At 39.4% G+C, this 27,216-nt stretch overlaps 1 protein-coding gene across 4 annotated transcripts in view; it reads right to left on the bottom strand.

Moving 5' to 3' along the window:
- Window positions 1-6,284: 6,284 nt before the first annotated feature.
- Window positions 6,285-27,216, bottom strand: part of LOC113034112 (endophilin-B2-like) — a 28,892-nt gene continuing 7,960 nt past the window's right edge. For 2 of the 4 annotated variants that reach the window (XM_026188448.2, XM_026188449.2), the window contains 9 exons: window positions 23,441-23,574; window positions 22,032-22,124; window positions 21,902-21,913; window positions 19,916-19,978; window positions 18,668-18,691; window positions 17,061-17,150; window positions 13,573-13,673; window positions 11,001-11,202; window positions 6,285-7,948 (listed from right to left, as the gene is read on the bottom strand). In XM_026188448.2, the coding sequence (XP_026044233.1) occupies window positions 7,841-7,948; window positions 11,001-11,202; window positions 13,573-13,673; window positions 17,061-17,150; window positions 18,668-18,691; window positions 19,916-19,978; window positions 21,902-21,913; window positions 22,032-22,124; window positions 23,441-23,574 (827 nt within the window). In that variant the 3' untranslated portion in view covers window positions 6,285-7,840. The remainder of the gene's footprint in view (window positions 7,949-11,000; window positions 11,203-13,572; window positions 13,674-17,060; window positions 17,151-18,667; window positions 18,692-19,915; window positions 19,979-21,901; window positions 21,914-22,031; window positions 22,125-23,440; window positions 23,575-27,216) is intronic. The other 2 variants (XM_026188450.2, XM_026188451.2) reach the window with 1 other exon arrangement.

Here is a 27,216-nt window from a genome sequence, read left to right as displayed (position 1 = left end):
TGGATAGAGGCAAATACAGGGCAGGCCTGGAAGAAAACCTGTTGGAGGCTACAAAGGACTGGGAAGGAGATTCACCTTCCAGCAAGAAAATGATCCTAAACCTACAGCAAAAGCTGCAATGGAATGGTTTAAATCAAAGAGTATTCATGTGTTAGAATGGCCCAGTCAAAGTCCAGACCTAAATCCCATTGGATATATGTGGCAAGGTTTACAAATTGCTGTTCACAGACTCTCTCCATCCAATCTGGGTTTTTTTGCAATGAGGAATGGGCAAAAATTTCAGTCTCTAAATGTGCAAATCTGGTAGAAACATACCCCAAAAGATTTGCAGCTGTAATTGCAGCAAATGGTAGCAGGGGGGCTGAATACAAATGCATGCCTTGCTTTTCAAATTTTTATTTGCTTAAGATTTTGAAAACCATGTATTATTTTCATACCACTTCACAATTATGTGCTACTTTGTGTTGGTCTATCACAGAAAATCTCAATAAAAAACATTTAAGTTTGCAGTTGTAAGGTGACAAAATACATAAAAGTTCAAGGGGTATGAATACTTTTTCAAGGCACTGTAGACACCAAACCTGTGCCTGAGTTTCTATTACCTGTTAAATGTTCTTTGGAAATCCTCATTGGATAATATAGTGATGAGTCTTCTGTCTCTTGTTACTTTCCCTGCTACTTACACATTGCCTGGACTTGATCTAACAGACAGTTTGGAAAGGGTAAGGCTGTTTGTGCAGATTTTTCAGCAAATGTAACTTTGTGCAGCAGATACAGCTACCAGTTATCCACTTACAATTTTTTTTTATGATTGTTTATTTTTATAGAATTAGATGAGTATGTATTCCCTATAAAAGTCTGTTAGAAGACTTCTGTTAATTTGAGTAGGTGCTAAATGCTGTGAATTATGCAAGTTTGACATATTAAAGGGCAAACCACCAGTAGGGCTTGTGCATAGACATGATTGCACAAGCTGCCTGTATATCATCTCGTTGAGAGAAGTTTATTTTAACATAGTGCAGTGCAAGCTAAAAGGGTAATGGGAACCAAACCCTCCTACTCCCTTATAAATTGGCTAATGCTTAGAGAGTTCAAAATTAGCTATGCCATTTGTGATTTGTTAAATTGTCATGGATGCAATTTCATGGAAGCGTGCATGTACACACACACACACACACACACACACACACACACACACACACACACACACACAGAAACACACTCCTGGCTGTAGCTCAGGTCACCTACTGATCGGAAGGTTGGTGATTCGATCTCTGGCTACTCCAGTCTGCATGCCCAAGGATACCTTGGGCAAGATACTAACCCGAAGTTGCTCTCCGATGCATCCATCGGAGTGTGAATGTGTGTGAATGTGTGTGAATGTAGTTAGCAAAAAAGCACTCGGTTTAGTGTCAGTGCTTGTGAGGGTGATTGGGTGAATGTATAGAGCGCTTTGAGTACTCCGGTAGAGTAGAAAAGCGTGATATAAGAATCGGTCCATTTACCATTTACACAGCTCTCAGTAGCCCTGCCCCCCAAGGTTCTTGTGTGTGCTGACATATCGCGAAATAAAATGACTATAGTGTAATTAAACAGTAGGAAAAGATGGGTGCACAGCACACCACAGCCAGCAAAGCCACATGAATTGCACTACCAACTGTTGTTCATTTTGTAAAGAAAAGAAAGTGAAGAAATTACTTGTGAAAAAGTTGTTCTCTATGGAATCCTGTGGAAAAATGAGTAAATCCCATCATCCTTGATATTTTCATGAAAAACAAGTCATACATTGTCCGTATGACCTCATCTGTCTCGCAAAATCACTAACCTTTGTAAAAAGGACACCACTACATCACAATTCTGATTGATTAAAGTGAAGTTACAAAACAGAAAGTGAAACAGCTGTAGAATTATTGATTGCTGAGCTAGTAAGATAGAGTCCAAATATTTGTTTGTCTGAAGCTACCGCTGGCCAAACTGACACATCAAAATATAACAATAAGTACTGATTGCTACTGATTACTCATTGGCAAATAATGTTTTAAAAAACACACCTAAAACACAAAAAATTATTAAACAACAGGAGAATGCTTGAGTATGGTAATACAAGCCTAAAATATTTCCAGAAGCCAGTTAAGCCTTGCTAACACTAATCTTTTAATGTTTTACTCATAAATGTAGATTTAAAGATTTAACTACATTCACTCCAGTGTGGTATAAAGTTATTGTAGATCCATGAATTTATTGTCTTCTAATTACAGTGCGCCTTTTGTCCCGTTTTCCTCCCCTCACCCTCAACTGGTCATGATAGATGGCTGCACTTGCTCAGCCTGGTTCTGCTGGAGGTTCATTCGTGTTAAAAGAGAATTTTTCCTTCCTACTGTTGCCAAAGTGCTTTCTCAAAGGGGTCATCTAATTGACGGGGTTTTCTTCGTTTCCTCTATAATTTTAGGGTCTATACCTTAAAATATAAAGCAACTTGAGGCGTTGTCCTAATGTTGTAAACCTGCTCAACATTTGGCAATAAAACCCTTTCTGATTCTGATTCTGTAGTGATTTGGAACTATATAGATAGAGCAGAATAGAACATATTAGAATTGAATAGGGAAAACCAGAGTTCTGACTCTCTTTTCACAGACATACAATTGTCTGTCCAACTTGGAACAATCCAAAGTCTACATGAACCACAAAAGAATAGAATTTTGTATAATGTTCGCTAAACACCCTCAAATATAATTAGATTTTAAGAGCAGAAAAAGGAGAACCAACAAAGGAGAGCAAAATATCTAAAGTGTTTATTTTAACTTGGAAGAGTGATCACAGGGAGTTTGATTATTATCAAGCCAAGCAGATAAGAGAACCATTTTTGAAGAGTTGTAGGACTCCACAATACAGTCAAACTGTGAGATACTTTTTTTTTTCTGACAATGCAGTATTTTATCCTTTTGCATAAAGTGTTTTATTCTATTGTATATTGTATTTTATTATTTTTTATCTTATCCTATTCCACTGTTTTTCTTCATTTTTGCTGCTTAACTTTGCACTGTCCACTTTCTGCTGTGACACAACAAATTTCCCACATGTGGGAATAATAAAGGCTTATCTTATCTTATACTTGCTGCTGCCTATCTTGGCCAGGTCTCCCCTGAAAAAGAGGTTTTTAATCTCAATGGGATCTTCCTGGTTAAAATAAATAATTAATATTTTTTTAAGAAGTCTAGAAAATATCAATTTGAGCTTTTGGTTCCAAATGCCTGAGTCAGAAGAGACCTGACTCAGGAACACTGTTGTTGTTCCAAACTACTTCCACTTTTAGTTGATAGGACGATGTCTAGGAAGGAATACATTTCATAAACAAACTTTTTGCATTGACAGCATCTTATTACAGTACAACACCCACATTTAGGAGTAACAATTCTTTCACACATCTAAGGAGCTTGGAAAGCAAAGGATCTAGACTTCTTTAAGTTGCTTGAAGACGTTTCACGTCTCATCTGAGAAGCTTTTTCAGTTCTACGGTCACAATCAGCCAAGGTTTCGAGTGAAAGGTTACTTTGGGGCAGATTAGTGGATTAGGTGGAGGATCAATAGGGGGTCCATGACCCTCTTGGGGGACACTCCCATAGGGCTTGCTTAAAATCTGGGTTCGGGTCTTCCTCCCCTCACACTCAACTGGTGATGATAGATGGCTGCACTCACTAAGCCTGGTTCTCAGAGGTTTCTTCCTGTTAAAAGGGAGTTTTTCCTTCCCACTGTCGCTAAAGTGCTTGCTCATAGGGGGTCATATGATTGTTGGGTTTTTCTCTGTATCTATGAAGCGCCTTGAGGCGACTTATGTTGTGATTTGGCGCTATATAAATAAAACTGAATTGAATTGAACTCATTGTGAAATCTAGCCCCACCCTATCATGTGATTTCCTGAGGTCAAATGGCCCAGGATGTGAGTAGGCGTTAAGGCATCTGGAAAGGGATCTCATGACTGGATGGTGTCGTAAACCACCGCCTCTGTTCAAAGATGGTCATTCACAGTGGACATAGATGGCTTCTTTCACTCCTCTTTCAAACCATCTGTCTTCTCTGTTCAAAATGTGAACATTGGCATCCTCGAAGGAGTGACCTTTTTCCTTTAGATGCAGATGGACTGCTGAGTCTCGTCCTGTCGAGGTGGCTCTTCTGTGTTGTGCCATGCGTTTATAAAGTGGCTATTTGGTCTCTCCAATGTAAAGGTCTGAGCATTCCTTGCATCATTTTGCCACAACTATTTGCAGAGTGCCTTTCTAGAGACTCAAACATAACTAGCTAATTGACTGATACCCAGTTCATAACTAGGTGGGGTCAACTATTCCACAACAAATTAAGGAAATACAAGAGCTGGAGTGATTTTCAAGCATTTGATAGCTTATCATTTGATCATTCAAGATGAAATCGAAGGAAAGGAATGCACTGCCCAGCTCACCAACTTCCAAAGGCCTGGAAGAGCATAGACAGCCACTGTATGATTGCATACTTTGTTCCTTGGTTAATACAAACATCTTCATAACATCTACTCATATTCTCTGCTTTTGAGACCCCGAAAAAGTACAAAAATTGTTGTAATCCCCAAACAGTTAAGAAAATACTTTTGGCAATGTTGTAAAGTTTGTAGAGTGAAGATCTCAGGTGCAGGCTCATAGGCAGGCAGGGATTAAATGGAAACAGCTCTTTATTGAAAGCGACCCATATTTTAAGCAAGCCCTATGGGGGTGTCCCCCAAGAGAGTCATGGACCCTCTATTGATCCTCTACCTACTCCACCAATCTGCCCCTGTCACGGTCTGTGGAGATAGACCGTGTGGGAATGTGTGTGTTGGACCCAGACGCGAACACAAGGGAAGATGCAGGAGTGGATTAAACAAAAGCGAGCCTTTTATTATGGCTGATAACAGAACAAACCAGAGCGAGGGCAGTATAAGGGTAATAGTTCAAACAGAAAACCTAAACTGGACATAAACTAAGAAAACGCTATGGCTGGAGATACGGAACACAGGGGGTGGTAACACAGACGACGCGACACAGACTACATGAAACACAGAGACTAAATACACAAGAGGGATGATCAGGGGAAGTGGCCACACATGGGAACACAGCTGACACAGATAAACATAACAAGACATGGCAGGAGTAAACAACACTGACGGGAGACTGTCAAAGTAAAACAGGAAGTACACAGGTGCAAACAGGAGGAGAGAGAGAGCACGGGCATAGTGGGCTGGGGAAACATGGAATGAAACAAGGAGGGGAGATGAGGGCTCACAGATACATAGAGGGACACACAGGGGATAAAAGTCACAAGGGGAAGTCAAATAAGGAACACCACAACAGGACAACTTAGGAAACATGGCCTAAATAAGGAACGAAATACAAAAATACAAGAAACTAAGAATACTGGGCCCACATGGCCCAGGACCATGACATCCCCAAAGTAACCCTTCACCTGAAACCTTGGCTGATTGTGACCCACACTCATTTTTAAACCTTGGCTCATGTGATTAGGTAGAGGATCATTAGGGGGTCCATGACCTTCTTGGTGGGACACTCCCATAGGGCATAAAATCTGAGACTTTCCACCAACTGAAAAAGCTTCTCAGATGAGAGGTGAAACATCTTCAAGCAACTTAAAGAAGTCCAGATGCTTTTCTTTCCAAGCTCCTCAGACTGGCAGCTAAGAAACTACAAATAAACTTAATGGCTAGGATGCATGTAGGCAGGGAACAGGCAGCATGCTTGTAAGGTTGACGGGATGATGTAAGGTTATTAGTGAGATGTGAAATGCAAAGGAACACAGCTAGAACTACATGGGGAAATGAGACCAGGGAAAGTGAAAAACTCTAAACGCACAAGACGAAGGTTACAAAAATGAAAGAGGAAATAACTAAACGGGAACATCATAGATGGAGACAATACACAGGGAACACTAGTAAGGCAAGGTAAACTGAAAGAAGGAATATCATAAGCATAACAGTAACTGGAAAAAAGCACAACACAGAAAAACACAATGCCAACTAAGAAACAGACCGACAATAACTAATAAAGAGAACTTGAAAAGCCCAAAATGCTTAACTGAGGGTCAATGACCCAGGCACTGTGACCGTTACATACCTTGAATTAAAGGTGAAAATCTGCACTTCACATCACAACCTGGGCGATTGTGCATTTTAAATCAGAGGCAAAAATTTTTTAAAAACAAACCCCAAAAAGTGTAGTTGGGGTTCTTATGAGTCAAACTGAAAAATAGCTGAAAACGAGGAATTCAAATCAATCAGTTTTATTAATGGACACATTTCATTCATTCAGCAAGGAACAGACAGATAACAGAAAGTTACTTCAAATTTGTGAAATGAGCAGAAGAGAAGAGAGCAGGACAAAAACGCACATGAGTACCAAGAATTCTTATCATGTGACACGACCTGCAGGTAACATACGCTCATTTCACGTGAACGTATCAGCAGGCTGTCTTAAAAAATAAATAAATAAATAAAGGCAGTGCATGCATGTACACATGCAGGACATTAGGGAGCACAATAGATTTAGATCTCACACAAACAGACTTGTCTACATTCATGTACACACACATAAGTGTCCAACAGGACGGGCTACCGGCTGTAGCACATGCAGCACTAAGACTGAAAATCCTTTAATTTAATGAAAAACACTGGAAATACAAAAAAAAACAAAAAAACAACACTCACGGCTAAAGCACACAGGCAGTTGTGTAATTGCAGGGGAGTGTCAGTGTTGCATGCTGGCTGTGGTGAACTTTAAATCAGACATTTGTACAATATTTGAAGAGCACATTGTCAGCAGTCCCCACCTGTCCTCTTAAGGCAGTTAGAAAAGAGGTGTAGAGTGTTCATATTGTTCGTAGGAGCAGCTGCATTGGTGTGGAAAAATGCGAGAAGCAAAAAACAAAAAAAAGAATAAGTCCAAATGACTATTCTTGCTTTAAATAACATAGGTATTGCATTCGCTTCAGCTAGCACTTAAGGCAAATATTTTCCCCCAAACAATCCTCACAAACAGTTTCCGTGGTTTACAATTCTACAGTGTAAACTGTAAACTATGGAAATCATCATATATGACAGTTTCATCACCAATAAGTTAACGTAATCACAAGAGTCACTGTGAGAAAAAAAGGAAAGGGGCAAACACATTTGCAGTAAAAGAAGGAAACTGTCACATCTTTCAAACAAACCAAAAGTGGCCTATATGGTTTCCCTGCTCCTCACATATGAAGTGGGACTGGAAAATAATACAACATAAAGAAGTCCCGTTTGTTTTCACTTCTTCTTTAGTTGCCTAATATCACCACTTTAACCCAAAGAATTGAGAACAGGAAATTGTTTCACGCGCCCCGCTGCCTTTTGAAGAAAAACTGAGAAATTTCGTCGTTTAGACCCAGTTCAGTGAAAGCTTACACTTCTAATCTCTGTGAGAGAATAATTTAGACTTTTACAATTAAATTCTTCATCAGAGTTTAGCAAAGAAAGCAGTTTTAAAATATAGCAAAGACATCAAACGCACCAATATAATTTCATTCAAGCATTGGGACGTATTGGGACTTTGGGATGCACATAACACAAAAACATCACAAACAGAAAACTGAAAGGAATGTTAACCATCCCCAATGAGGAATTTCCTTGAGTCACTATAAGAGTGTTTCTATTTTCACTGCTGTCTGAGAAGCATTTTGTGTATTTGGGAGAGGTGTTATTGAGGATTAGAGGTTAGTGTAAGAATGAGAAATTCTTTGTGGCTTCACTATGTGTCCAATCACACACATGCACATGCATACGTGTGTGCGCTGTCTAACTGAGAAGCTCCAGGTATGTGACTGGCACTTTTCCTTTATGGTTTCCTTTCTCTCCAATCAGCCAGTCAGAGTCCATTCCAGGCACTGTGTAAACTGTGATGAGCTGTAACGCAGAAAGAAGGCGAGCATTCAAAATGTGCAAAACAGAGGCAAATGTAAATAATCAGCATTTTATAGTATAGTATATTAACCATATTATCCATATTTTATTCAACAGAAAACAGGAAAACACTGGGGGTAAATGGTGTCATCATATGGGGATTACATTCTTCTCTAACTCTACACATGTAACTGAGTAGCAATGTTTCTCACACATGCTTGTATTTCAATCCTTGAAATTATTTAGCTGCTTTCCAGGATCTTATTCATGCTCAGGTGTTGCAGGTGAACCCTAACTTCACTGCTTAGATCTGCAAGTAATGAAGAGGCTTCTCCTAGTCTAGCAAGAGTCAATAAGAAGGACCGTTCCATCAATCTACAACACATGATTGTGGACTCGGAGTTCATCTGGAATATAAAACACAACATCATAAACAGAAGGCTATTGCACTTGAATATAAATTCCATCTTAAAACCAAAAGGGGACCATAAACCTGCATAAACACAGAATAAACATAAAGATTGTTGAAAGACAACCTCAGAACTAAAGGCAGGAAATGTTGTATCAAGCCTACCCTGAGAAATAACAGAAAGCTAAACACCAACAAAGAATATAGAGCCATGAAGTGATGAGCGAAACTAAAAAAAACTTCCCTAAAACTCAAAATCCTGGGTCCCAGATCCAGGGACAATGACAATCTGCTCACCCCCCACCAACTGGTTGCGGCAGCTGGCTGCTACTCTCTGAGCCTGGTTCTGCCAGAGGCTTCTTCCTGTTCAAAGGGAGTTTTTCATTCCCACGGTCACCAAATGCTTGTTCACATGCAAGTTCACAATATAAAGCGCCTTGCGGTGGCGGTTATTATTATTGGCTCTATATGAATAAAATTTAATTGAACTGAATTGAACAAAAGTCACACCATTTCAGTTCCCTTGTTATTCACAAGGGGCTTAACTCCTAATTGCCCACCGGTGAGGACAAAGGCAGAGTTACTCATGATGCTCTCCTGGCTTCATTTCTTTCATATAATTACTCCGAAACTCAAACCCAGGGTATGTTAAGCTTTTCTAATTTGTCTACTTTGTCTCTTTTGTCACCTATGTCCCCAAAGCCACCCTGCTTTTCAACTTCAGCCAATAAGACCATTTCCCAAACCCATAAACATAAACTACACTCTTTTCACTTACAGTCATTTATTCACCTTTCACCAACTTTAATTTCAAAACTGTGTCATTTGTGTATATTTGTGTTATTTGTGTATATACTGTATACTCTGTGTATTTACTATCTCTTATTGCCTGTTTATGCCCTGTCCTTAGCTTCAACGTCATGCTGCTCTGTTGTATGTTAATTGCCCCTTGGGGATAAATAAAGTCTTTCTGATTCTGATTCCTGTTACACAGGTCATCCAGATCTGCTCACAATATAATGAATGTCTCAGTTCCTAAAATTTATCAAGGGGAAAGAAGCAGGAAGGAAGAGGAAAAAAGGAACCTTACTGGAGAAACCAACTGATGACGCACAAGCGTATCATTTGAGGAAGTGTTTTAAATTCAGCATATAAAAGAGACACTGGACACAGCTGACATACAAACCACAGCAGGGCGAGATTTCTCAAACCCCTTTGTGGTGTTCATAAATTGTTTCAGTTTTTTTAGATGATCAAACTTTCAATATGTGAGTGTGATTAAAAAGCGCAGCTCTGTCTGACTCAGAGTTATGACTGAAATCTAAATGCTGTGTGTATCTACGTGTCTGCTGACACTGTAGAGTTGGAATGAACACATGGATGCTTTCTCAGATTATTTTTTAAATCATCTGTGAATGACATGATGATATTGAGAAATGAAAAAATGCTAGTAACTCAGCAAACGTTTACTAAAAAGGTCATGCACAGTCTTTCCAAAGAACAAAGTGTATCTGGATAAAAGCATAGCAACATCATGCCAGGAGTTCAGTTAAAATTTTCTGCATCTTTAACTGAACTCCTAATTTGTTTACAATTAATCTACAAACTATCCAATGTTGATCAAAGTCATCTCTTGTTGATTTTGTCACTAGCTCCTTTTTAATTTGCATGAAGCTTGGAACTACATTTGAAACACAATATCTGCGAACATATTTTATCTGTTTTTGAAATCAAAATTAAAACAGGAACCTAAAATATGTGGTTTTTACATGGATCACTTAACATCACTGATAAGCTGTACCTTATTAAGGTCCAATACATGTTTCCCATCCTTTAAATTTAATTTTCAAACAATTATGAGAAAAGCTTTTCATCAGGGGACAACAGAGGTTGTGATGCAAAGTTCTATAAATCATGAATATTTCTGTTGTTGGCTATAAAAGACCCAACAATTTATTTTTTACTTGAATTTATTTTATTACATACAACTGCTTAGGCTGTATCAGCTGCCTGTTTTTCCAGTTACCCGTACTCATTAGTACACTCTATGTGGACTGCACAGCTTTTGCCACATTGGAGTAATTTTGGTGCCCAGTCACTCTCAGGAAGATTCAAGGTTTCTTCAGTTGTGAGTGATGGCTCGCACTGTGGTTCGTTGGAGTCCAAGAGCCTTAGGATTTTGTAACTTCACACTGTCACACAGGTTCCATGTAACAGATTACTTGACTCTTAAGGTCCAGCAGTAATCAGGCCTGATTGTGTCTAGTGAAACTGAACTCAGCTTTCAAAAAAAGCATCGTGGGAGAGTGGTGGGAATTACTTTTACACATAGGGCATGTCCATGACTAATGTTACAGTGGAATGCTGATTTTCTTTTTAATCTTTATACTTTTAACGGGTGTACATTTGTATACGTCTCTGCATGTGAACAGCAAGATTGTTGTACTTGTTTCCATCATCAGAAAAGAAAATACACACAAACAAAAGATTAAAGATCCGGGAAAGTGTAAGTGCATTACATAATTACAAGCAGCAAATGCCACATGACCGAGCCTATTGTTTAGACCAAGCCCTGAAGAGATTTCTGGCCAGAGACCAACAGCCATATACTGGCTGCCTAGTTCCAGGCTGATGATGAAACCTCACCTCGTCAGCCAGAAGGGAGAGCTCACTGGAATCCGCTGCATCGTAATCATAAAGGACTCTGGCTTTGCGGGTTCCTGTAGCTGGTGCTTGAACTTCTTCGATCTTAAGGGTGTCAGTTTCCACTGGGCTGCTGCTGCCTTCTGTCACCATACTGGGAGTAGCAATGGCGTTTGTGGAGTTCAGTGCGAAAGCATTAGGAAGCCTGGGGGGGAGAGGTAGATGTGATGGTCTGAATATCCAGAACATGTAGAACACTAATAAACTAAAATAATAAAAAATGGGCAAAACTTTGTTTAAAAAACTAAATAAACAGCTTTTTCTGCATCTACACTGTTATAACCTGAAGCAATGCATACAATATATTATATGCTGCAAAGTGAAAAAAAAAATACAATATTTGTATGCATGTTGAAAAATGTATAATATTTTTTAATTATGGCTTTTGGCACTCAGCAGTGCCAAATAAGTAGCTTTTTGTAGATTTTCAGCCAAAATAGAAATGCACAATGGAATGCAGAAACTACTCCAAGAGAAATCATCGTGGTGTTGCAGAGTCGTCTAACATGAACACAAAGCAACAAAAGGGTGAAAGGTGAAAAAAAATATGATTAATGATGCCATTCTATGATTGTATTTAGACTTTTTATTCTTAATTTTACTTTATCCATTGTTGTAAATCATAAAATGTGGATCATAAAATGTTACATAGAGGATGCCAATCTTTACCATTTTGAGTAACACAGAAAATTGCAGGGAAGAATGACAAGATAAAGAGTTGCTGCAGTCCGGTGGTTATGTGAAGAGCAGCAGGATAAAGGTTCTTAGCATACTAGTGAAGTTAAATAAAAAGTGCTTCTCCAATGCCACGGGAAAAAGCATGATAAGGCTTGATAAGGGTTATACCAGTTGCCTAGTTGTCCTATGTTGGACATGGTTCGTAGAAACTGCTACAGTGTAATTATATTAGTTATTAGTAGAGATGGCACGATACCACTTTTTTATGTCCGATACCGATACCGATATCATAAATTTGGATAACTGCCGATACCGATATGAATCCGATATAGTGTTTTTTAATAAACAAAACTGTTTTTTAAATATCTTGCTGCATTTTGTATAAGTTCATACTCAAGTTTAAAACAACAACTACACTAAAGCTATTCTGTTATACCTGTATGCAAAAAAAAAATATTTCATAGTTCAGCAATACTGATCAATCTAATAAACTTAAACCTACACCATCCTCCCTATTCTGGTATTTTAAAGAGTACTTAGCATAAATATTAAGCAACCTAACTAATAGGGTTCCAACTCCCAGCAACAACAAAAATAAATAAATAAAAAATAGGGAACCACCCCTCACGCTCCACCTCATGATGCTTAATCGACGTAATCAACCTTAATTTGATGCAGTGTGAAAAAAAATGCACAGAAATCAATTATTTTTCAAGAAATATTAAATAGATTCAACATCTTTCTTCAACAAAATTGCAGACTGCACAGATGGTACCTTCCCAAAGGAAAAAGTACTATAGCTTACTAGGGTATATATATTAGACTTAATAGTTACTATATACAGTAATTGACTTCTATTCATTTTACATCAAATTAAAACTTTGGGTGTAAGATAATTATTTATTAAAAGCTAGACATTTTAAATGAGAATAAGAAAGAAAAGTATGTCTTTGTGCCCCCTTTTCCCTGTTAATGCCCTATCGGCCCCCCTGGCTAAACTTTGCTAGATCCGCCCCTGCACAGTTACCAGCGTCAGCTATGTAGAAAAAGATCCTCGAGTAGAAAGTAATATTAAATAAATTCTAACAACAGCTGATCAAGCTTAAACGTGCTGCTGTTGTTTATCCGCTGGTTTCCTCTTTCTGGTGCAAAGTGGGCCAAAAGCAAACTAGAGACACGGACTCGGACAGAAAAGCCGATCAGCTGATCATTAAGCAGTTTCATGATTGAAGTAGCAGCAAGAGAGAGAGAGAGGCAGTCGCTCCATATATCGCTTGTTAAGCTTAACGCAGGAATGCTTTACAAACATTCAGAGATGGACTTACACACTTGCTTTACTTCTCTTGGGATAACTTTGTCGGAGATGAAATGCCGGGTTGCTAGCGAAGCTCCAAATGCTATCCAGACCACTGACAGGTCGGCATGCCACAGCCGCTCTATCACGTGATGCATACTGCTCCGACGTGCTAACGTTCTGAGGTGAGTTACAGCGTGTTGCAAGTTTTGTGAGGTGCTTTCGTGATATTTAATGGATCGGATTACATTTTTTATTTTTCTCCGATATCCGATCCAGTAATTTAGGTCAGTATCGGACCGATACCGATACGTAATATCGGATCGGTCCATCTCTAGTTATTAGTTTATATATTTTAAGAACTGTATTGTTATCTGTTTTTAATCAGTTATGAGTAGATCGTTGTGTCATTGTGTTAACCGAAGTGTTTGGCATTACAACTTCAGGCTTGGGGTATAAAGGATACAGGCTATCAATTCTCACCAAGCACGAAGCTGAATGAATCAAACCATCCACCCACATCACCCCCCATTTTACTCTCACCTTCCCAGCTCTTTCTGTAGCTCCTGCATGTGGAGGTGACACTGCTTGTAATAAGCTGCTTGGGCCTCCACAAATTCATGCAGGCAGCGCAAATGATTCACCTGAAAATAAGAATCAGCAGTCATTCTTAAAGGATCACAACGATGTGATTGGATTTTTTTTACACTGATAAAACCTCTACCACAATGTGTGAAAACAATATTTAATATACAATTATCCATCTATCTATGGTTCCTGAGCCACCCTTCTCTTTGGTGACAGTGCTTCAAACCCTTGGCCTTCCCATATGGAAAAGATATATATAAATCTTATAAAGTTTGTTTCTGTCTTGTGTGAAACTTGTATGAAAAGCATATAAGAGTGAAAACAGATATAAGATCCCTTGAAAAATTATATAATGAAACTTGTATGTTTTGGATACTTACTAAAACAATGTATGAAAGTAATGAGAAAGTGGCCACTTTCATGAGTAAATCATGTAAGCCTTATATGATTTACTCATGAAAGTGGCCACTTTCATGAGTAATCACATATAAGTTTTTACTATTTCTTTTCCATATGGGTTCTCTCAATGAGCTTCATATTTTAAGAACTATATTGTTATCAGTTTTTAATCAGTTATGAGTAGAAATGGTTTTCACTTCACATTTGTGCCTTGTCAGGGTTCAGTTGTGGAATTTCTTGCTTTCTTATTGGGGTTTGGACCATCAGTTTATGTTGTGGAGAAATCAGGTTGGTACAGCCATATTTGACAACTGTTAGAATTCAAATTCAGAAAGTTCTCAGAAAGTTTGGGTCAGCAACTCTCTTTCCGGTCTCCGTTCCACCTCCACTGGCTCCCCCTAGGGCTGTGTGCTCTCCCCCCTGCTCTTCATCCTCTACACCGATGACTGCAGATCCAAACAGCCTAACTGTCACCTGATGAAATATGCTGACGATACAGTTCTCCTGTCACTGCTGTCAGGCCCCTCACAACACCACGGTCCCGCTCTTCAGGAGTTTGTAGAGTGGTGTGACAGCTCCAAGCTTGGTTGCCCAAGGACACAACGACCGAGACTGTCGCAGCCGGGGCTCGAACTTCCGATTACAGGACGAACTGCCAACTCTTGAGCCACGATCGCCCCTATCATCAATGACCCCTCTCACATTCTTCACCCCACATTTCAATGGCTCCCCTCTGGGCAGCGCCTCCATGGAATTTCGTGCAGCACTGAGAGGATGAGAGCCACCTTTGTCCCCAAAGCCACCCTGCTTTTTAACTCCAGCCGATAAGACCATTTCCAGAAACATAAACTACTCTACACTCTTTTATACTGCTGACACTTAATTCACTTTTAGTCACTTACAGTCATTTATATACCTATTCAGTGACTTTAATTTTAAAACTGTGTAATTTTATACATGTGTATATACTGTATATACTGTGTATTTATTATCTCAATTTTTATTGCCTGTGCTTATCTTCAGCGTCATGCTGCTCTTTTGTATCTTAATTGTCCCTTGGGGATAAATAAAGTCTTTCTGATTCTGATTCTGATATTATGGCATGAACCAATCAGCTAACCAAAGGGAAATGACAGTCCATCATTACTTTAAGAACTGAAGGTCAGTCAGTCTGGAAAATTTCTAAAACTTTGGATGTGTCTCCAAGTACAGTTACAAAAACCATCAAGTGCTACGATGAAACTGGTTCACACGAGGAACGCCCCAGAAAAGGACGACCAACAGTCACCTCTGCTGCTGAGTCTAAATTCATCCAGCCTCAGAATTCGCAAGTTAACAGCACCTCAGATTAGAGAATAGATAAATGCCACACAGAGTTCCAGAAGCAGACACATCTCTACATCAACTGTTCAGAGGAGACTGTGTGAATCAGCCTTTATGGTCAAATAGCTGCTAAGAAACCACTACTAAGGAAAAGCAACAAACAAAAGAGATTTGTTTGAACCAAGAAACACAAGGAATGGACAACAGACCAGTGGAAATCTGTGCTTTGGTCTGATGAGTCTAAATTTAAGATTTTGGTTCCACCCGCTGTGTCGTTGTGCGACGCAGAAAAAGTGAACGGATGGACTCCACAAGCATGGTTCCCACCTTGAAGCATGAAGGAGGAGGTGTGATGGTGTGGGGGTGCTTTGCTGGTGACACTATTGGGGATTTATTCAAAACCGAAGGTACACTGAACCAGCATGGCTACCACAGCATCCTGCAGCGACGTGCCATCCCATCCGGCCCCTCACAACACCATGGGCCCGCTCTTCGGGAGTTTTTAGAGTGGTGTGACAGCTTCAAACTTGAACTGAACGTGAGCAAAACCAAAGAGATGGTGGTGACCTTCTCCAGTAGGCAGAGGGATCTGGCTGCTTCAGTCACCACCACCATCCATGGGAAGCCAGTGGAGGAAGTTGAGGAGTACAAATACCTGGTAACCATCTTTGACAACCTCCTGAAATTCTCTGCCAACAAAGAGGAGATTCTCAGGAGGTGCCACCAACGGTTATACCTCCTTAGGAAACTCAACTCCGTTGGAGTCAGCACACCCATCATGATGACGTTTTACTATGCCTTCCTGCAAAGCATCATGATCTTCTCCATTACCTGCTGGTTCCACTCCGTCAGCTTTCAGAACAGGAACAGAACGCAGCACACTGTATCAGTGTGCTCTAAAATCGTTGGCCTGCAAGTCAGAACTCTTGCACAGGTTTTCAGCCAACAGGCCCATAAGACAGGCAGCCAAAATCATCAATGACCCCTCTCATATTCTTCACCCCGCATTTCAATGGCTCCCCTCTGGGCGGCGCCTCCGCTGCACTTCCTGCAGGACTGAGAGGATGAGAGCCACCCCATCCTGTTTGCGTTTCGTTAGATTATCATTTATTTTTCAACAGCACAATAACCCCAAACACACCTCCAGGCTGTGTAAGGGCTATCTGACCAAGAAGGAGAGTGATGGAGTGCTGCACCAGATGGCCTCCACAGTCACCTGACCTAAACCCAGTCAAGATGGTTTGGTATGAGATAGACCGCAGAGTGAAGGCACAGTGAAGGGCCAACAAGTCCTCAGCATGTCTGGGAACCGTTGGAAAACCATTTCAGATGACTACCTTATGAAGCTCATTAAGACAATGCCAAGAGTTTGCAAAGCAGCAATCAAGGCAAAGGGTGGCTATTTGGAAGAATCTAAAATCTAAAATCTAAAAACCATTAATTGAGATGGTGTGTCCAAACTTTTGACTGGTAGTGTGTGTACTATATTTCTATATGTAGTCTGAGCAAAGCTATTCTCTAATCTTAGGCGAGAGAAAAAAAAACTGTACTGTATTTACTTTGTAATTAATATTTAATGTTTACAGAGAAGAGCTCAGTGAAGTGTTTGACTATTGCCATCTATGGTTACACAAAGTTACTTTTTCTTTTGAAAGTTCAATGTCAAGGTTGTGTGTGGCTGGAGCTGACAGAAGTCGAGGCTGTGGGTGTGACTCACATACATGCGTACTACTGATGCCCTCCAAAAGCAATCGTGTGACCTCTGCTTGGCGATCAAACTCTGTTTGGGCTATTCGGAGCTCATGTTCAGCCTGAAATAATAAAAACAATAGTTATACAGTGATTATTCTATAATTATTAAGTAAGTCAAGAGTCTTAAACCTTTTCATTAGGGCTGGGTATCGTCACCGATTTCTAGAATCGATTCGATTCCGATTCACAAGGTTCTGAATCGATTCGATCCACGATTCGATTCGAATCGGGGAAATTTTTGCCTCAGACAGTCAGAAATATTATAATTCAGATCATGCATCAGTACATTTCCATATATTTATATCTATAAAAAGAAAGCTGACACTTGTGAGACTTTATCAAAGGTGTAAGCATCACAACAGATGCCTTTGTGTCAAAGTAGCTGAGAAACACAGAAAAACATGAAGGTGATTTTCCTCGGCAGAGATTTTATAAAAATATTTTGCAGTAGCTCAAAAACATAAGAAAACAATTAATCAACATATGAACATTACCTGATGCTGCTGAAGTGAAGCAGAGCAAATTTACAGAAGTTTTATTAGAGACCAGGCTAAACGTTTTGCAATTTTGCATAATTTTAAAAAGTTTAAATTTGTTCAGTAGACTATTCAACAGCAGAAATGAGGTTTTCTTTTCAGAAGTAAGTAAAAGGGAAAAAAAACAGCGTCTGACAGCGCTGTAAACAACGGTAGACTTGTGCGCAAGTGAATAATGCAGAAAACAGATTTTTAGATGGGAGACTGTTCTTGAAGTATAGAGAGGGAGAGAGGGAGAGCTGTGCATGAAGTGTGATTTTATCGTGGTGGAAGCAAAACAGCAAAAGTCAGAGGGAATCCATGACAATGTTTATGTGAAGCATAGTTTGGATCTTCTTTTGCTGCTGGTTCAGTCAATATTGTTTGGAGAGAGATAAAAACCTACAGCTCAGAATCTAGCGCAAAAAGGGAGTAAACACAAAGCACGGACCCGGCGAAACATCAGAATCAGTGAGCTGTTGGCTTTCAGCCCCGACCGTGTCCATGCCGTCAGGTGAGAAAGGCGACGTCTCACTGATTCTGATCCGTCGGCGGATCCGCGCTTTGTGTTTGCGTCTTTGTGCAGAATCCGTGTACCTGCTCTCATTTACTGTTTTAGCTGTTTGGTGGTTGTTTTTGAGAGGTTTAACCTGAGATTCTAGCGTTTCGGGCAAAACAAATTTACATTAAAAAATCGATTCAGGATTTTAATGAGTTGATATCACATTATCCAAGCTAGAATCGATTTTAATTGATAAATCAATAATCAAAATCCACCCCTACTTTTCATATCCTACAGTCCTCAGAAGACAAAAGCTCCAGCTTCATTCACCCAGATGACGTTAATTCTTTTGCATTGCTGGGATGTACAGCGTTTGACACTATGTGCTCCGAAAAGAGTAAAAGCTGGTAGGAGGTCTATGGTAATTAAGTTTAAGAGTCACCTTAAATCGTGGCCCGTTGAAAACAAGCACATGTTTGTTTAAGGCACACTGGTATCTCAATCTAATGACCAGACAGACAATTGACAAAGTACACAACTCACACACAATCATACTTACTTTCTCCACTTCCTCGGTCCAGAGCTGATGGGCCAAAAACATGCGGCATAAGAAGAGAAAATTTAGTTATAACATGAAAATCCTAGAATAACTTCACCATGGTCACCTAGAACCAGCACCTGAGGTCGTTACTAAATAAAACCTACCACCCTGTTTTCACAAAGGTTAACACACTGTTTAAAATGTAAACTACACAATGTTAACTCTACATTTAATTGAAAAGTAGTAAAAAAAGAATAACAAGAAATGTTGAAACAATATTTCTAGTTATTGCTTTTTTAGAACTAAATCTCATTCTAAATTCTGATACTCATTCTCACTCTGATACTAAAAACGCATCTATGATCTTAGTTTAAATATTTTAATATTAAAAAAGACATTTAATTCTGTGCATATTGTCAAAATGTTACCTGAATTATCTGTATTAGATGTTTTTAAACTCTGAAATCTTGACACTGAATAAATATTCATATTTATGAATTTTGAAACTGATATAACAAACACACACACACACACACACGTCTGGTGTTGCTATCCTCGTCGGGACATCTCATTGACATGCTTTCCCTAGCCGCTTAGCCTAACCTTATCATCAAAAATCAATGTGTACCCCTGACCCTTACCCTAAACCTAACGATAACCCAATTGCAACCCTGACACAACCACATTTTGAGCTTGAAAAATGCCTTGCCTTCAACCCAGTACACACACACACACACACACACACACACACACACACACACACACACACACACACACACACACACACACACTTTTAGTCACACCCAGCAGGTGTGGTTTGGCATTGCTCAAAAGTAAGTGACAGACTGCTAGATTTAAACCAATGAACAACATCACTCTAGGATGTGGGACGTTTGTTATCAATGGTATGACAACAATCATTCACAATACATAATACAGTGATATGACACATAAGGATGCTATGCAAACTGCCACCAGTAATGATTACGGGTAATAAACATTCTTACCGGACTGACACACCTCCAGTCAAACATTAATGAAGCATAGCTTCACAGCTACCTGAACTACTTGCCAGCATGACAAAGTATATCGATTTCTGAATTGCCTCAAGTTTAATTATGAATCATAAAAAGTCAGTGAACTATGCATTGGTCATAAGAGTGAAAGATCAACTTGACAAACAGAAGATGAAAAAGTATCGCATAATGACATAGGTTTGTGTTATTTTTCTCATCAGTATTTAATAAAGCAAGATTGTCTTCTTACCGCAGAGGCACTGGCAGAAAGCACATAGTTGCGAGGTCTGGTTTCCTGAAAATCTGGAGCTGTCTACAGAAACAGTACAGTTATTTTTTTTGTTGTTGTTGCTTACTCAGTGTAAACAAGGCACTGCTACTAAAAAGAATTCCTCCAAATTACAATCAGAAAAGCACAGCACTCATACTAATTGCAGAAGTGTGACAGTTTGCTGGTGATTAACATCTGTCAACATTTCTTTAAACGGAACACTGACATATTTTTTATTTATTCATACGCATGCTAACATGCATTCTGGTTGCAAAAGTTACTGAAAATGAAGGATAAAAGTGCAACAAAAGTCCTGTTTAACAGTGAAAAACAAAAACAAGCTTCAAGAGAGGTTATCAACTACAAGGGTCTGCCACTAACTATGAAGGGGAAAGTAGCAGAAGATGTTTTTGTACTTGTTTCATATCATTCATTAGGTTTAACTGAGAGCAGTAGTGGCATTTAGTGAGGCATCTGGATGCAGCCTGATTCCTTTTGCAGAGTGTCTCTGTGTGCCACAAAGGTTACAGTTTTACAGCAAGAACATGCCTATATTTGCAGTAATATATAATCAGCTCCTAAGGACTTCATGAATATCCAAGTACATTTTCTGATGCCTATTGACAGACATATGCACAGATGCTGTACGGTTACTGTTGTTCATTTGAACTATGAATCACTGCGGCTGCCATATTGTTCAGCAAGTGCTGGGCATCCTAAGGCATGTGTTTGTGGCATCAGAGGTCTATACACACAGGCACATAAATAGGGCTCAGACCCCAGTGCTGAAAAAGGTGGCAGTGACAGATCCTACATCTCCCTGTACATATATCTATCTATATATATATATATATATATATATATATGTACTGTATGGATGCTTGGCTAGGAAATTGAACACAGCCCTAGAGGCCGTAGGGACAAAATAGAGATCTCCATCAATACATAGTATCTATCTGTGTATCCATGAAAATATTCTCAATCTTCAGTGAAAATGAGCACTAAGTTAAAGATATTTGTAAAGAAAAGTCACTGCAATATTAAACAGGGATGCATTCTCCATACTCTGCTTAAGAAATCCAAGGTCCCTTGATGATCCAGGATCGTGTAATCCTGATAATACTGATTCACTTAATGATCAAAGTAGCAGCACACTAAGGACATTAGAACAACAACTAAAGGAAAATACAAAGAAATTCAGGTATGTTATTTATTTATTTAGCTGATTTGTTAGTTTATACAAAAGAGGGCAACTAATGTTCTTTTAAAGAAAAAGGGATGCAGGCTGAATTGAAAAAAAAAAAACCCTCACATTTACCCTTTATGAACTGAATACATTGTTCATCGCGGAAGCGAGCATTCCTTCCACGCTGCCAGGAAGCAGGAGAGCTGACTTTATTTCCGGCAAAGTCAGCTCATTGAACATTCCCACTGTTTTTGTGGTCTTGTGGTGTGCCTTCTGTATTTCCTGCCTAATAGGTTGCAATAACTGAGTCAGGGAATGCTAAAGAGGGACTGTGCAATGTTCTCAGTTCCTGAATTGTGTCATGGTCAACAGTGAGTTTAATAAGACAGTCATTAAGTCTTGTTTATGTTAAATAAATCTGCTCCCAAGTAGCTTCCCTTGACAGCCAATCACATATCTGCTGTGAAAAACCAAAATATCAACGACCAAATCATAAAAACTACACATATAGAATCCATGCAGAGGGGCCCCCAGGTGAGATACTAAATGGTAAATGACACTGTGTGAGTTGCTTTTTAATTAACACAGTTTGCCAAATTTGACTAATCGCCACATTCCGTCGTAATGTAATAGTCAAGCCTTGTCTGTGAAAACTTCACTTATTAACAGTAAAACCTGAAGTAACAGCAGAAAATTAAATCGAGCCAAAGCAAGTATGACAAGAAAAACAACCCAAGACATGCATCCAAGAGTTTAAAAGACATGTCCTCAATACTCACTTCCCCTTCGCACTGCAAAGAATGCATAAACAGTTAGTTATGGTTAATCCAAGCATCGCCAAAGATTAATCATCTGAATTATTGAGGTAATGCGTGTGGGAATTTGATTGTGAGCCGCTTATGAACTCACCGCGGCCTTTGCTTCAGCCACCTTTGCCTTCTTCACTCGTGTTTTACAGGCATCAAGGTCCAGGCGAAGATTCTCCAGAAGGCGACGTTCTTTCTATACCGTAAAAAGGACAAAACACAAACTAAGCAGCAGGCAAACATTAATGACATGCAGAAGTAGCATTTAAATACATGCATAGTAAAAGCAGGGAGTGAATGAGAAATGCTGAATGCATCATGGGAAGTCTTCCAGCAGCCTGTAGCAGCAAAGCTAAGGGATTCATCTGATTTAGTCCTAATCACAAAAGTTAACAAAAAAAGCAACGTTTATAGTTCAAGCAGGTTATAAGGCTACTAACTTACTGGGACATGTAACATTTAATACATGCTGTGGTGTCAGACAACATAGAAACAACAACAATGCTGACCTCTGCTGGTTTGCTCATATGTTACAAGGAAAACACTCACGCTCACTGGCGGTTTGTAAACAGTGAAAAACAGTATTTAAACATACTGGCTGATGTATGTTTAAAAGTATCTTTTAAGTCACATTCAAGGTCATATTCATTTACAGACAGTGGCAAGAAAGCTTGCATTTTGAATCAAGTAACGTTCCAAGGTCATGATGATTGTGCAATATTCTGTGATGCAAGTGGCCTCAGTTTGCAGATTCTCCTGACATCTCTCTAACCCACAGCTCAGGTGTGCAGCAGCACTTCTGAACTAGTGGACATGAGGTCTGCTTAATGACTCAGCTTTCACCAACTCATTCTGAAAACATAACATTTCTTTACGGAAATTCGCCACAGGAATTAGTACCACAATTTACCAAAAAAAACCAAACACTGATGTTTTCAATAAGACTTGAAACTTGCAATTGAGACCATAATCCCATCAGGTGAGATGAAATGTCTTTTCCCCCCAGTGCATACAGAGGAGTTCATCCCTTCTGGAACTTCCATGTTGGCTTCAGGAAGTTCGTCCATCTTTTATATACGGTCTATATCATTTTGCTCTCTTTTGCAATAGGTTAGTGATTCACTGGATAAATATAATTTCTTCATGATTCCTTCTTACTCAGTGAGGGGACAAATGAACAAAAGCTCACTAACAAGAAAAATAAAGAACTCGCAGATGTGAACATAGCTGACACAGCAGACAGTAAGTAAAGTACATTGAAGAGCTAATAAATTGAATAATAAAGTTAATACACAGATACACACACCAATGGCATACATAATGTTTTTTGATATGTTCATAGAGATTTTTCTTTTTTCAGTTATACTGATATCAAGATGTATTGTACATTATTGTCTTGCAACATACTGAGTATCACAGAATCACTTTGTCGTGATACAGTGTGTGGTATATTGTATATATTGGAAGTATGACTCAAACAACATTGGAATAGATGTGATATTCCAGACTCACTGAAATAGTTCTCCAGTCTCCTTCCAGAAAGTTCCTGAGAGGCGTAAGAAAGCTGATGGCTGACGTCTGGAGGAACTCTTTCTCTGCTTCTCCTAATCTTTTCTCACACTCCCCCACCTTCTCCAAAGTGTTCCCTGGAAGAAACACATTAGATCTACTCACCAAAAAGACTCCCACCATGCTGTAAGCACACCATAGCATTGGTAAAGAAGAGAGAATTGAAACTTTTTTGAATGAATGTCATGGCATGCCCATGTGCACATGCTAGTGTAGCCTTTGCACACTTGCATCTGGTTGCAGCAGAATAAAATGGATTAAACTATAAAATTTAAGTTTAGAACAAAGAAATTATTGTTTCCACAATTACAGTTCCAGTAAAAAATGAGGTGATGGCATTTATGTTACCTTTTCATGCCTTTCCTTCAGTGTGTATTATTGCGATGATTTTATAAGTGTGCTGTTAACAGCTCAAGGAAAACATTCATGAATCCTAACTACTATACTTCTGTTCTGTTTGTCTGCTTTAATCCATTTGAAATTAATGAGGCAGCATGGTGTTTGGCATTGATTATGCCCTCGCAGCAGCAGCAGCTTTTTCTGTGCTGCAGCAACACCACGTGGACAAACCACAGCCAGACCTACCTACGGTACACTGTAATGCTCAAATGGGTACTGATGATTATATATATATATATAAGTTTTTTCAGACACACAGCTAAAGCCAGTGTCAACTGTCATATCCAATTTGGGACCAATCAGATATTCCATTATGCAGTTACATGAGTTCGGAAGTAGCATCCTTCATTTAGCTTGGCATAATTTTGTAGTTGTTTTTTATGTATTTATTTTATAGATTTATGTGATATATCAAGGTATCTGTTGATTTAACAACTTTAGCAGAAAAAATATTATATACAAGAATCCATTTCATATTGTCAAGAGATTTATTCTAAATGACACTTCTTCAGCTGAGAGTCTAAGAGGAGAAAACACACACAGACGCTGCAGTTTTAACTTGCAAGGGCATTTCGCAGAGCGCTCAAATCAGAGTGGGGGCCCTGTGAAATGTGCGCTCTGTTCTTGCAATTGTCTTTATTTATACACAAGAAAAATGAATACATTTGTTCAGTGACGTGAGCATGTGCGTATGTGATATTGGTCTTTTACGTGGAATTCCACTAAAATTGATTCATGTTTGTGGCTGTAATGTGACAAAATGTGGGAAAGTTCAAGGGGGCGAATACTTTTGCAAGCCACTGTGTGTGTGTGTGTGTGTGTGTGTGTGTGTGTGTGTGTGTGTGTGTGTGTGTGTGTGTGTGTGCGTGTGCGAGGTCAGAACTGCTTGTTTGACTTCTTACTGTCGCTGTGGGAAGATTCAGATACAAATATCAGAACACGTTTCATAAAGGACAATCAGTTCTAAGCAGGGAAAAGGTCATCATGCAGTATTCTATCACATGTAAACTTATATCATTAAAAGCTTATACTGACTACTAAGTACAATTTTCCCTTAACACATATATATGACACATCACACAATGTGAAAAGCATGTTGTGCTGTTCTACCTACAGTATACATTTTGGAAACTTTTCATGTTAAAGCTCATGAAATCCGGAAATCCAATCAAACCATCTTCTAAACCTTCTTTTTCACTCTTGCCATCTTTCTGTCACGGATCAGCCCTGACACGTATTTCCATCCACTCTACCTGCACTCTCTTCTTCACCTTTCATGTACACTGTCCATTGCTTCGGACAGCATTTAAACTCATCTACATTCATTATGTGCTTCTTGCAGCTTCACTGTTACCCCTGCCTCCCTCTCATTCATACACATGTATTCTGTACTGATTCTACTGATTGTCCTCATACCTCCACCTGCTCCAACTCTCACTACAGATCACAAACAGACGTCATAGTCCTGCAAACATAATAGTTCACAGAGACTCCTGCCTGATCTGCATATAGACACAGTGCAACTCCTTCTGACCTTCTCTGTAGTTCTCCATCAAAACTCTCAAAGGCAACATTGCATCTGTAGCGCTCTTTCTTGGCATGAAGCCATACTGCTGCTCACTGATCATCACCTCTCTTCTTAATCTAGCTTCAACAACTCTTCCCCATACCCCAATTATATAGATGACCAGCTTTATCCCTTTGACATTACAATAGCTCTTCACATCACCCTTGTTTTTGAAAATCGGTACACTTCTATTTCTTAGGGTGCCCACTGTCTTCTCTCCTAGACATCTCCATACCCCCACATGTATGTCACTGGACCAATCGCCTTTCCACGCTTCAACATTTAAATAGCTGCCTTGCCCTTCTTACTAATTCTTTACGCTTCCTGATTCACAAACTTTCCTTCTCTCATTTTCCATGTTCCATCTTCTCAACACACGCTTTACTCCTTGATACATTTCCATCTCTGTGCTTTATCTCTCTGGCTATCCAATCGATACAGTCCCTTGTCTTCTTTGCTCTGTCCAGGGGATACAACAAATAACTTCTTGGGAGTTTCACTCAAAATGTCTGGGAAGGAGATCTAAATGATAAGTTAAGTGCTCCTGCATAAATCTCATTCTCCTATTGATTTTTTTGAGACCTGGAATTCCTCCTCTGTGACACTGGTCACATTTGGCCCTGACTATTGATGCAGCAACAGAATGAGGTGCACAGACTAGCTCATTCAAAGCAGTATTGATTCTTAGATTTCCACACAGGGACATGATCACAGGGATCATGATCTGAAACATATGCCTGTATTATGCAGTAGAGTGACCTACATGGTGACAGAACAGAGAGTTATGCAAGACAAATATGTATTTTCTTTCTATCAGAAAAAACTACCTCCAGCGGAACAGAAACTTCTGGAAATTAACAAATTTTTGTTAGCAAGAGAACGGATAAAGCAATCTCCTTATTGGTTTCACTTTTTTCAGAGCACTATATTCTTACTCTCTCAGTATTGAATTATTCTAGTTACATCATGCTTGCAAGAATTACTTGCTTCAACTCTTCCCTATGCATAATTGCCATTTTGGCAGAATGTTGGCTATATCCATGTAAGCTAATACCAACATATACAAATAACAAAAGTCGCTTCAAGGCACTTGTAAGGTAAAGACTCTACAGTATTCTGAAAACGTGAACCAAATGAAATAGTATCAGTAAGCACTTTGCAGGAGAAGGAAGTTATAACTCGCTTTTAACAGGAAGGCAGAACCAGGTTTGCAGGGCAGCCATCTGCCCCGACAGGTTGGGGGTGAGGGGAAAGAGAAAACCAATAAGAGAGCATAATGAGACAGGATAGAACACACACTATGGGAGAGGCAAGACAAAATGTAAAACAAGCAGAAGAAAACATACAGTGCATCATGGGGACAGCTTGAGTTTACAGTGTCATAGATAACAGAAGGTTCAGAGTCACCTGAACCAACATCTTGATAAATGTTATCAAAAGGTGTCTTCATGCTCAATCATCCAGGTAAGGAAATCCCAAAAGGTTGATTCTGTTCATCTCGACGTAGCGTTTTAAAGGGGGGAAAGGTTCCATCACTCATCCGAGTGACTTCTTCAGTCTCAGCTGACTGCAGGTTTCCCCAACCTTATAAAGAGAACATTTGCACAATGACTGAAACTAGCCCACTGAATGAACAATGGGCTGTGAAAGCTGGGCAGGCGCCTAAAGAAAGCTCCAGCCAATCAAGGAGAGAAGGACAACTGCTGCCTAAATGAAAACCCGTAGTGATCCCGTATGTGTCAGGAGTATCGGA

The sequence above is a fragment of the Astatotilapia calliptera genome, chromosome 12 (assembly GCF_964374335.1).
Source record: "Astatotilapia calliptera chromosome 12, fAstCal68.1, whole genome shotgun sequence".
NCBI lineage: Eukaryota > Metazoa > Chordata > Actinopteri > Cichliformes > Cichlidae > Astatotilapia > Astatotilapia calliptera.
The sequence above is the reverse complement of the archived record's forward strand: the minus strand, read 5'-3'. Positions and strand labels throughout refer to the sequence as shown.